Here is an 11,862-nt window from a genome sequence, read left to right on the forward strand (position 1 = left end):
TGAAGTCATTTCCTTCTTTTATTTCAGCGGTCGCATCACTTTGCAAACCAGAGATTCAAACACTCTGGAGTCGACCGTCAGAGCCCCGCTGAAGAGGAGGAAGTCAGAGGTTTGTGTGTCCGATTCCAGATGTTTCCACATTAATACTCCTGAAAATGAACCGACAACAACTCACCACTTTATCATTTATCCTCCTCCAGCCCTCAAAGAAGAAGCTACAACCCGCTGCCAAGAAACAGAGCTATGAAATACAGGTGTGTGCGTGTGTGCGTGTGTGCGTGCGTGCGTGTGTGTGCGCGCGTGCGTGCGTGTGTGTGCGTGCGCGCGTGCGTGTGTGTGCGTGTGTGTGTGTGCGTGCGTGCGTGTGTGTGCGTGTGTGTGTGTGTGTGCGCGCGCGTGTGTGTGTGTGTGTGCGTGTGTGTGTGTGCGTGCGTGCGTGTGTGTGCGCGCGTGCGTACGCACGCGTTTTCTAATTTGTAGAAGAATCTTTCCTCCTTTGTTGAGCGTCCATTTTGTTTCATATCTAAATGTCTGGTTTCTTTACTTTTTGATTTATGTATTTTTAGTTTATTAGATTGATCGTGAGTGGAGTTGTATGGACCGTTACTGGATACAGAACATTCTGCAGATGTATCCAGAGCGTTGTTCTGGCAGACTGAGACAGGTTGTCCTGATGTCTCAATGTTTCGTGTGTTTTCTAGAAGTGTTGGTCGGAGGACGGAGCGAGTCCGTGTGTCCTCATAGAAACTCCTCACAAAGAGCTGGAACCTGCAGACCCGTCCAGCTTCAAGCAGTACACCTTCAAGAACCTCTTCATCAAGGCCTCCCCCATCCCCCGCCTCAGGTGTGTGTCTGTCTCTCTCTCTCTGTGTGTCTGTCTCTCTGTCTGTCTCTCTCTCTCTGTGTGTCTGTCTCTCTGTCTGTCTCTCTCTCTCTGTGTGTCTGTCTCTCTCTCTCTCTGTCTGTCTCTCTCTCTCTCTGTCTGTCTCTCTCTCTCTCTGTGTGTCTGTCTCTCTGTGTCTGTCCCTCTCTCTCTGTCTGCTCTCTCTCTCTGTGTCTGTCTCTCTCTCTGTGTGTCTGTCTCTCTCTGTCTGTCTGTCTCTCTGTGTGTCTCTCTGTCTGTCTCTCTGTGTCTGTCTTTGTCTGTCTGTCTCTCTCTCTCTCTGTGTCTGTCTCTCTGTCTGTCTCTCTCTCTGTGTGTCTGTCTCTCTCTCTCTGTCTGTCTCTCTCTCTCTCTCTGTGTGTCTGTCTCTCTGTGTCTGTGTCTGTCTCTCTCTCTCTGTGTGTCTGTCTCTCTCTCGCTGTGTCTGTCTCTCTCTCTGTCTGTCTGTCTCTCTCTCTCTCTGTGTGTCTCTCTCTGTGTGTCTGTCTCTCTCTCTCTGTCTGTCTGTCTCTCTCTGTGTGTCTCTCTCTCTGTGTCTCTCTCTCTGTGTCTGTCTGTCTCTCTGTGTCTGTCTGTCTGTCTGTCTCTCTCTGTGTCTCTCTCTCTGTGTGTGTCTCTCTCTGTCTGTGTGTCTGTCTGTGTGTCTCTCTCTCTGTGTCTGTGTGTCTCTCTGTGTCTCACCTCAAACTTTGACCGTCTTGCTTATATATCTGCAAAGGATTGTGGGTCAGAAAAGTCCAACTGGACGTTGTGTATTTTGGGACATACTAAACAGTCTGGTAGTAACGGTGAGACGTATTCCTTGTATGTGAAGTAAATGAGTTGTGTTTAAAGTAAAGGTGTCTTCAGATGAAGCCTCGTCTGACTGAAGTGTTGAAGAAGCTAAAACAAAGATGGCCGCTCTCTCATTGACTTAACCCCCCGTCTCGTCTCGTCCTCCTCAGCTGGGCCAGCTCTGACGACGTGTGGATCAAGATGCTGAACAAGGAGCTGAAGTACGTCCACGACAAGAGCTACCTGCAGAGACACCCCAAGCTGCAGCCCAAGATGAGGGCCATCCTGCTGGACTGGCTGCTGGAGGTGAGCGCTGGCCTCCTGCTTCTTCTTCTTCTTCTTCTTCTGCTTCTTCTTCTTCTTCTTCCTGGTCACATGATCGTAGAGGGTTGTGTGAACATCGCTGCAGCTGTTAAAGGTGTGTGTGTGTGTGTGTGTGTGTGTGTGTGTGTGTGTGTGTGTGTGTGTGTGTGTGTGTGTGTGTGTGTGTGTGTGTTCTGGTTGCAGGTGTGTGAGGTGTACTCGCTCCACCGGCAGACGGCCTACCTCGCTCAGGACTTCTTCGACCGCTTCATGCTGACTCAGGAGAACGTCAACAAAGACTACCTGCAGCTCATCGGGATCTCGGCGCTCTTCATCGCCGCCAAGATAGAGGCGAGTCCCTCCTCCTCCTCATCATCATCATCTTCAGCATCTAAACACATACGCCATTAGTGCTCGAAGCTCGTTGATGCACAGAGAAATACAAACCAGAGTTCATTAAAGACTTGATGTCGACAGTCAAATAAATGAAATGTTACGTTCTGAATCGCACCACACCTTCTTCTTCTGTTAAACACTTCTTCTTCTTCTTCTTCTTCTTCTTCTTCTTCTTCTCTTCAGGAGATCTACCCTCCTAAAATCACAGACTTCGCCTACGTCACAGACGGAGCTTGTGATATTTGGGACATCCAGCGCACAGAGCTTCACATACTGAAGGTACGATCATGTTTAGTTAAGTCTGAGCTCTGACTGTGTGCTGCAGCTCTTGTTCTACTGAACTACTACTACATAGTACTATTGTTCTCATGTAGAACCGGTCTGGTACCCCGTCTCTCTCTCTCTCTGTGTGTGTGTGTGTGTGTGTGTGTGTGTGTGTGTGTGTGTGTGTGTGTGTGTGTGTGTGTGTGTGTGTGTGTGTGTGTGTGTGTGTGTGTGTGTGTGTGTGTGTGTGTGTGTGTGTGTGTGTGTGTGTGTGTGTGTGTGTGTGTGTGTGTGTGTGTGTGTGTGTGTGTGTGTTGACCCGTGTGTTGTCTTCGTCCTGCAGGCGTTGAACTGGAGTCTCTGTCCCGAGACGCCGATCTCCTGGTTGATGCTGTACGCTCAGGTCGACGCTCAGACGGACGAAGAGAACTTCCTGGTGCCGCAGTTCTCCCAGGAAACGTACATCCAGATCACACAGGTATCCACACACACACACACACACACACACACACAGTAAGAACCCGATCCGACTGACCGTTGCCGTCTGTGTTGCAGCTGCTGGACCTGTGCATGCTGGACATCACCTCGTTGGACTACAGCTACAGTGTTCTGGCTGCAGCCGCCTTCTGTCACTTCTCCTCGTTTGACGTCGTTCATAAAGTCTCAGGTGCGTTTGATTTCCTCACCTGCAGGTTGTCTCTGATGATCATCTAAAGAGGATTACATATTTAGACCTTTATTATTATAAAATAGACTCTGAACCCAAAAGCAGTTTTGGGTTCCCGTCACATTCTTCTCTTTGTGGTCTTGATTTTCAAAATAAAGGTCCTGCTCCTCTATGGAACAGAACCATGATGACTAGAAGTAGAGAGAACTAGAACGCGTCTTTAGTGCACAGTAACACTGTCATTGAGCGTCATAATTTGGTGAATTAAAGTAGCTGAGGTGTTTCTTCACCGCGTGTCTCCTCAGGACTGACGTGGGACGGCGTGTCCCCCTGTGTTCGGTGGATGAGTCCCTTCATGGACGTCCTGCGATCTCAAGACGCTCCGCAACTCAAGAGCTTCCCCAGAGTGAAGCCCGACGCCCGGCACAACATCCAGACACACGTGGCCTACCTGGACCTGCTGGTGAGACACACACACACACACACACACACACACACACACACACACACACACACACACACACACACACACACACACACACACACACACACACACACACACACACTCTCCTGTTACAGCCAAAGATCAATAAATACAATCTGGAATTAAAAAACAGGATTTAAGAATCTTTTCTGATTCTCGTTGCTCTTTACGACCTTTTTTTTCTTCTTTTTTTTTTATCTAAAAAGCATTTAGCCCTCAACATTATTATTATTATTATTATTATTATTATTATTATTATTATTATTATTTAATAAATAGAGTGAGCTAATGATAAGAGAGGACATGCGTCTTAAATATTCACTTACCAATATGTACGTTGAAAGACTCATCGGTCACTAATCAATAAATGGATATTTCTATTATATAAATACATTATTAATTATAAAATTACGTTATTAAGAGGTGAAGGACAAATTATAGAGGCGACTTTCAAACAAAAAAAACACAAATTATAAACTTTATAATAAATATTGTATTTTGGTTTGTTTATGATCAACCTTATGATGAGGATACATATTTACATTAACTAATCACTTTTAGTTTATGTATTAATTATATTAAACACTTGAAATGTGAGATTATCTTTTTTTTTAATGGGGATATCTGTAGATGTTTTATTTTGAAACTTAAAGGATGAGTACCAGTTTAAAGTGTATATCTGTAGACGTTTTATTTTGAAACTTAAAGGATGAGTACCAGTTTAAAGTGTATAACTGTAGACGTTTTATTTTGAAACTTAAAGGATGAGTACCAGTTTAAAGTGTATATCTGTAGACGTTTTATTTTGAAACTTAAAGGATGAGTACCAGTTTAAAGTGTACATCTGTAGACAAACCTTCTACACGGTGAACAACAATCAGAAGTTGAGGTTCTAACGCTGACTTGTTTCCCTGCAGAGGAAGTCTCAGGACCATCAGCTCGACAGCCTCGACTGTCAGCTGTCGCCCGTCGCTGTGGGAACGATCCTGACTCCGCCCAGCAGCACAGAGAAACCAGCCAATCACTGAGCTCGCTGCCTGTAGCACGTGTTTTTTTGTTTTGTTTTTTGTTTTCAGGAACACTAAATCAGGAACTGATTCCAGTCCGTTTTTTCTTTTTTTTTTAATATATATATTAATTTGGTTTTAGAAAACTTTTTTCTTTTTGGGTTGTTTTAAACAATTGGTAGTTAAATTCTGGTCTTAGCAGCAGCACAGTCTACGGACGCCGGCTGTCTTGTTGCTTTATATTGAATCCTCTCGATGGTGCTTCAGTCAGTCTCAGGAAAATACTTCTCTTCCACTCTGAACTGTGACGTAAATTATTATCTCCACTAAATTCCCATTTAAATTGTGTGTGAACTCCACAAAGACGTTTATCTCTGAAGCAGGTCCGCTCTGTGATTCAAGAGCTGCACGAACAAACGGACACTTTATTCGTTGAACATCCAGAAACCTGCAGGTGTTTTTGAACGCACCCCGACCTGTTTGTGTGGCTCAATAATCCCTTTTTTTAATTTTAAAAATTTCTTTTAATCTTTATTATAGTTGCAACCTGGTTGCACATTCTTGTTACATTCCTGGGAAACTTGACATGCAACGGAAAACTGCATACAATTGTGCAAAATGTTTTCTTTTCTTTTCATTTGTAAGTGCTTGTATTTATTGATAAGCCTTAGTATGTAAGAACTAAATGTTTATATGTATAGACAAACAAATCTTTCAGTGATGATTGACATCATTTTGATTTGCTGCCAAATGCAAAAGCTATTTATGATTTTGCTCAGTGACACCTGTTGTTGAATTGCTGTTCATCATTAAATGTTGTACACTCGTTAGTGCCTTTTAAAAGAAATATGAACTGTACAGCTACCGAACTTCAGCTGTAGTGAACAACCTGTGACTGTAACCCTGAAACCTCTGCAGTGAACCGACGACCATGTCAACTGTGCGTAGATGTTAAAGAATGTATGGTTTTGTAAATAAAGCAATTCAGAAATGTGTAATTTTCTTTTATATTGGAATGTTTTAAATAAATGAAGTCAAATGACACTTTGGTTTGTGTGTGTATTACTTTACTACACACTATGAAGCATTAGTTGAGTATGAGTAAACCCTTAATCCATCATTTATAAAGCATTGTTCCTACATTAACACTCAATATGAAATTCATAACGGTTATAAATGTTTTATTCTTCATTAATAAGCTCGTCTGTTTCATGATTATGTTTTCATACTTTATAAATGATGGATTCCCCATTTATATATATCACAATATTACTTTATAAAGTGTTAGTAAATGATTTATGATCTTAAGATCTATACTACGACCTTTTTTTCACTTTTTTCGACATGCTATACCAGGAGTCGTCAACCTTTGGCACGCGTGCCACGGGTGGCACGCCGCGGCATAAACACTGACACGCTGGCACCTCAGTGTTATTACGATTCTCACTTTATCTGTCCCGTTTTCAAAATAAAAGTATCTGCCTCTGTGTCTGTGAGCGTTTGACTGCCTGTACGTATGACTGTGTCCTGCTTCTTTACGAGTCGGCACTAGGACCCGGAGGACACCACTGCGTGCATTTGATGTTGGAGTGTGGCCATTGGTCAGTTAGGTTTCAGGCGCGCAAATTTCACATCAAAGTGAGTGACCAAGCGCGCTGTCCGCTGTCTTCGTGCTGACATATGAATATGAATGACGGAGCATGATATTGTAAACAATGGCAACGCCGGCTGCTGAAAAGGCTAAAACTAGGGCATTCCAGTCCTGCTGGACACAAGAGTTTGGTTTCATGTTTTTGAAGGACCGTGCTGTGTGCACTTTATGCTGTGAGAATGTTGTGTGCCGAACGTCAAGTGTTAAGCGTCATTTTGAGACGAAGCACGAGAAGACCTTCAAAGACCAAGCAGACAAAGCAGAGTCAATTAAATTTGCATTGCACTGCAAAGCATGGGAAGCCGTTTACGGATGGCGAATTTATTCAGGAGGCTTTTCTCAGTTGCTCAGATGCTCTTTTTGAAAGCTTGCCAAATAAAGAAACGATCAAGTCACGAATAAAAGACATTCCCACGTCAGCTAGAAGTGTTGAGCGACGTATTGATGAAATGTCTGAAAATGTCAGAGCTCAGCTAACAGCTGGATTAAAAGATGCTGCGGTATTTAGCATTGCACTTGATGAAAGCGTGGATGTGAATGACATCCTGCGTTTGGCAGTCATGGCAAGGTACTGTGATTCAACTGTCAGAGAGGAACTTTGCTGCTTGAAGCCAATGCCTGACTCTACAAAAGGTGAAGACATAGCCAAGGCATTAATTGAACATTTTGAAGAACGAGGGATTAACATCAGAAAAGTGTTTGCAGTGACCACAGACGGCGCCCCCGCTATGGTTGGGAGACAAAAGGGAGCTGTCAAACTGATTGAATGAAACTCCACTGCATAATACATCAAGAAAATCTGTGTGCAAAAATGTTCAATTCGGATCTCAATGAAGTTATGGCCACAGTGACAAAGATTATTCACTTCATTGTGAAGCGATCTGCACTGACGCACCGGCAGTTCCAGTCCCTGCTGGAGGAGCTGGACAGCGAGACACAGATCTGCCTCTCCACTCAGCAGTGAGATGACTGAGTTGCGGAAAAGTTCTGGAGCGATTTGTCAGCTGCTTTGATGCTATCAAGGCCTTTCTGGCTGAAAAGGGCCAAAAGTATCCAGAACTGGAGGACGAGAAGTGGATTGTGAAACTTATGTTTCTGGCGGACATTACGGGACACCTGAACGGGCTCAATCTCAGACTGCAAGGTGCAGGACAAACTGTTTTGGACATGTTTGAGACATGGACGGCTTTTGTCGGTAAGCAGGCAGTATTCTCAGATGACATTTCCACCTTCACTTTCCGCTACTTCCGACACCGGAGAGAGCTGTCCTCCCTGCGCAACATCAGCACCGCTGAAATAACCACGTACATGCGTGAGCTGGAGGCTGAGTTCACAACGCGATTTGTGGATTTTAAAAGGTACGGACCAATGTTCTCTTTCTTGATCAAGCCCGACAGCTTTGATGGACATTATTTGGATGCTACTCTGATCGACTGCATGGATACAGAGGACATGGAAATGCGGCTGATTGAGCTGAAGAGCTCAACACTGTGGGTGACCAAGTTTGCAGAGCTCAGAAAACAGTTGGAAGCCACACCAGTGCAAGATCACGGAGCCCACATCCTCACCTGCTGGGCATCTGCACCTGAGAAATCCAGCTGTCTCCGGGACATTGCACTGGCGCTGCTGTCGGTCTTCGGGTCAACACATCTCTGTGAGCGGGTGTTCTCACACATGAAACATGTGCTCAGCCCCACCCGCAGTCGGTTAACAACGGAGCACTCTGAGGCATGTTTGCATCTCAAAGTAACTAACTACAAGCCCCAGATCACAGAGCTCAGGGTCAAAGCAGGGCCAGGGATCACACTGACTGTCTGCTAGGCCTCTGATCACTTGATGTTGCCTCAGCCGACACTTAGTTTTAGTTTAAATGTGTAGCTGTTTGTCATGTCTTTGAAATGTTGATGTGGCTATTTTGTTAAGAATACAGATATACTGTTATTGTTTTGAGATGTGCTCTGTGGATAGAATAAAATTCCAGGTATATTGGAAATGTTGTTGTATTTTGTGTCATAATTTAACCTTGCGTTATTGTTGATAATGGCACACTGGATGAGAAGAACATTTCAAACTGGCACTCCATGTCACAAAGGTTGCCGGCCCCTGGGCTACACTATGACAGTTTTTCACTTTTTTCAACAGGCTATACTATGACCGTTTTTCGACATAATATACTATGACCGTTTTTCACTTTTTTTCAACAGGATATACTATTACTTTTTTCAACATTGTATACTATGACTGTTTTTGAAATAATATACGATGACTGTTTTTCACTTTTTTCGACATGCTATACTATGACTGTTTTTCACTTTTTTCGACATGCTATACTATGACTGTTTTTCACTTTTTTTGAAAGGCTACACTATGATTGTTTTCGACATAATATACTTTAACTGTTTTTTTTTTACTTTTTTCTACAGGCTATACTATGACTGTTTTCAACAGGCTATACTATGACTGTTTTTGAAATAATATACGATGACTGTTTTTTTACTTTTTTTGACATGCTATACTATGACCGTTTTTCACCTCTTTCAACATGCTCTACTATGACTGTTTTTCAATTTTTTTACTTTTTCAATTTTTTTGACAGGCTATACTATGACTGTTTTCGACATAATATACTATGACTGTTTTTCACTTTTTTGGACAGGCTATACTTTGACTGTTTTCGGCATACTATACTATGACTGTTTTTTGACTTTTTTCGACATGCTCTACTATGACCGTTTTTCACTTTTTTTGAAAGGCCATACTATGACTGTTTTTGACAGGCTTTATTATGACTGTTTTCGACTTAATATACTATAACTGTTTTTTTTTACTTTTTTCGACATGCTTTACTATGACCGTTTTTCACTTTTTTCGACATGCTATACTATGACCTTTTTTCACTTTTTTTGACATGCTATACTATGACCGTTTTCGACATAATATACTATAACTCTTTTCTTTTACTGTTTTCAACAGGCTATACTATGACTGTTTTTGAAATAATATACGATGACTGTTTTTTTACTTTTTTTGACATGCTATACTATGACCGTTTTTGAAATAATATACGATGACTGTTTTTTCACTTTTTTTGACATGCTATACTATGTCCGTTTTTCACTTTTTTGGACAGGCTATACTGTGACTGTTTTCGACATAATATACTATGACTGTTTTTTTTTACTTTTTTTGACATGCTATACTATGACTGTTTTCGACATAATATACTATGACCGTTTTTCAATTTTTTCGACATGCTCTACTATGACCGTTTTTCACTTTTTTTGAAAGGCCATACTATGACTGTTTTCGACATAATATACTATGACTGTTTTTTCAATTTTTTTGAAATGCTATACTATGACTGTTTTTGACAGGCTATACTATGACTGTTTTCGACATAATATACTATGACCGTTTTTCAATTTTTTCGACATGCTATACTATGACCGTTTTTCACTTTTTTTCAACAGGATATACTATTACTTTTTTCAACATTGTATACTATGACTGTTTTTTTTAACTTTTTTCGACAGGCTGTACTATGACTATTTTCAACAGGCTATACTATGACTGTTTTTGAAATAATATACGATGACTGTTTTTTTACTTTTTTTGACATGCTATACTATGACAGTTTTTCACCTCTTTCAACATGCTCTACTATGACCGTTTTTCAATTTTTTTGACAGGTTATACTATGACTGTTTTCAACATAATATACGATGACTGTTTTTCACTTTTTTCGACATGCTATACTATGACTGTTTTTCACTTTTTTTGAAAGGCTATACTATGATTGTTTTCGACATAATATACTTTAACTGTTTTTTTTAAACTTTTTTCTACAGGCTATACTATGACTGTTTTCAACAGGCTATACTATGACTGTTTTCAACAGGCTATACTATGACTGTTTTCAACAGGCTATACTATGACTGTTTTCAACAGGCTATACTATGACTGTTTTCAACAGGCTATACTATGACTGTTTTTGAAATAATATACGATGACTGTTTTTTTACTTTTTTTGACATGCTGTACTATGACCGTTCTTCACCTCTTTCAACATGCTCTACTAAGACCGTTTTTCAATTTTTCTGACAGGCTATACTTTGACTGTTTTCGACATACTATACTATGACTGTTTTTTGACTTTTTTCGACATGCTATACTATGTCCGTTTTTCACTTTTTTGGACAGGCTATACTGTGACTGTTTTCGACATAATATACTATGACTGTTTTTTTTTACTTTTTTCGACAGGCTATACTATGACTGTTTTTTTTACTTTTTTCGACATGCTCTACTATGACTGTTTTCGCTTTTTTTGAAAGGCCATACTATGACTGTTTTTGAAAGGCCATACTATGACTGTTTTTGACAGGCTTTATTATGACTGTTTTCGACATAATATACTATGACCATTTTTTGCCTTTTTTTGACATGCTATACTATGACTGTTTTCTACATAATATACTATGACTGTTTTTCACTTTTTCGAAATGCTATACTATGACTGTTTTTCACTTTTTTCGACATGCTATACTATGACTGTTTTTCACTTTTTTCGACATGCTATACTATGACTGTTTTTTTCACTTTTTTTGAAAGGCTATACTATGACGGTTTTTTTTTAAACTTTTTTCAACATAATATACTATGACCGTTTTTCACTTTTTTCGACATGCTATACTATGACTGTTTTCGACATGCTATACTATGACCTTTTTCACTTTTTTCGACATGCTATACTATGGCCTTTTTTCACTTTTTTTGACATGCTATACTATGACCTTTTTTCACTTTTTTTGACATGCTATACTATGACCGTTTTCGACATAATATACTATAACTGTTTTTTTTTTACTTTTTTCGACAGGCTAGACTGTGACTGTTTTCAAAAGGTTATACTATGACTGTTTTTGAAATAATATACGATGACTGTTTTTTTACTTTTTTTGACATGCTATACTATGACTGTTTTTCACCTCTTTCAACATGCTCTACTATGACCGTTTTTAAATTTTTTTGACAGGCTATACTTTGACTGTTTTCGACATACTATACTATGACTGTTTTTTTACTTTTTTCGACATGGTCTACTATGACCGTTTTTCACTTTTTTTGAAAGGCCATACTATGACTGTTTTTGACAGGCTTTATTATGACTGTTTTCGACATAATATACTATGACCATTTTTTGCCTTTTTTTGACATGCTATACTATGACTGTTTTCTACATAATATACTATGACTGTTTTTCACTTTTTCGAAATGCTATACTATGACTGTTTTTCACTTTTTTCGACATGCTATACTATGACTGTTTTTTTTCACTTTTTTTGAAAGGCTATACTATGACTGTTTTTTTTTAAACTTTTTTCAACATAATATACTATGACCGTTTTTCACTTTTTTCAACATGCTTTACTA

At 40.2% G+C, this 11,862-nt stretch overlaps 1 protein-coding gene across 1 annotated transcript in view; it reads left to right on the forward strand.

Moving 5' to 3' along the window:
• The window catches only part of ccne2 (cyclin E2), a 7,436-nt gene extending 1,616 nt beyond the window's left edge, over window positions 1–5,820 (forward strand). The window contains exons 3-12 of the mRNA XM_068729887.1: window positions 28–109; window positions 201–254; window positions 702–844; window positions 1,828–1,963; window positions 2,165–2,311; window positions 2,540–2,635; window positions 2,964–3,098; window positions 3,176–3,287; window positions 3,593–3,750; window positions 4,689–5,820. Coding sequence (XP_068585988.1) covers window positions 28–109; window positions 201–254; window positions 702–844; window positions 1,828–1,963; window positions 2,165–2,311; window positions 2,540–2,635; window positions 2,964–3,098; window positions 3,176–3,287; window positions 3,593–3,750; window positions 4,689–4,799 — 1,174 coding nt within the window. The 3' untranslated portion in view covers window positions 4,800–5,820. The remainder of the gene's footprint in view (window positions 1–27; window positions 110–200; window positions 255–701; window positions 845–1,827; window positions 1,964–2,164; window positions 2,312–2,539; window positions 2,636–2,963; window positions 3,099–3,175; window positions 3,288–3,592; window positions 3,751–4,688) is intronic.
• The last annotated feature ends 6,042 nt before the right edge of the window (window positions 5,821–11,862 follow it).

This window comes from Cebidichthys violaceus, unplaced genomic scaffold (assembly GCF_023349555.1).
Source record: "Cebidichthys violaceus isolate CVI_PGR_0920_01 unplaced genomic scaffold, fCebVio1.0.p SCAF_48, whole genome shotgun sequence".
Taxonomy (NCBI): domain Eukaryota; kingdom Metazoa; phylum Chordata; class Actinopteri; order Perciformes; family Stichaeidae; genus Cebidichthys; species Cebidichthys violaceus.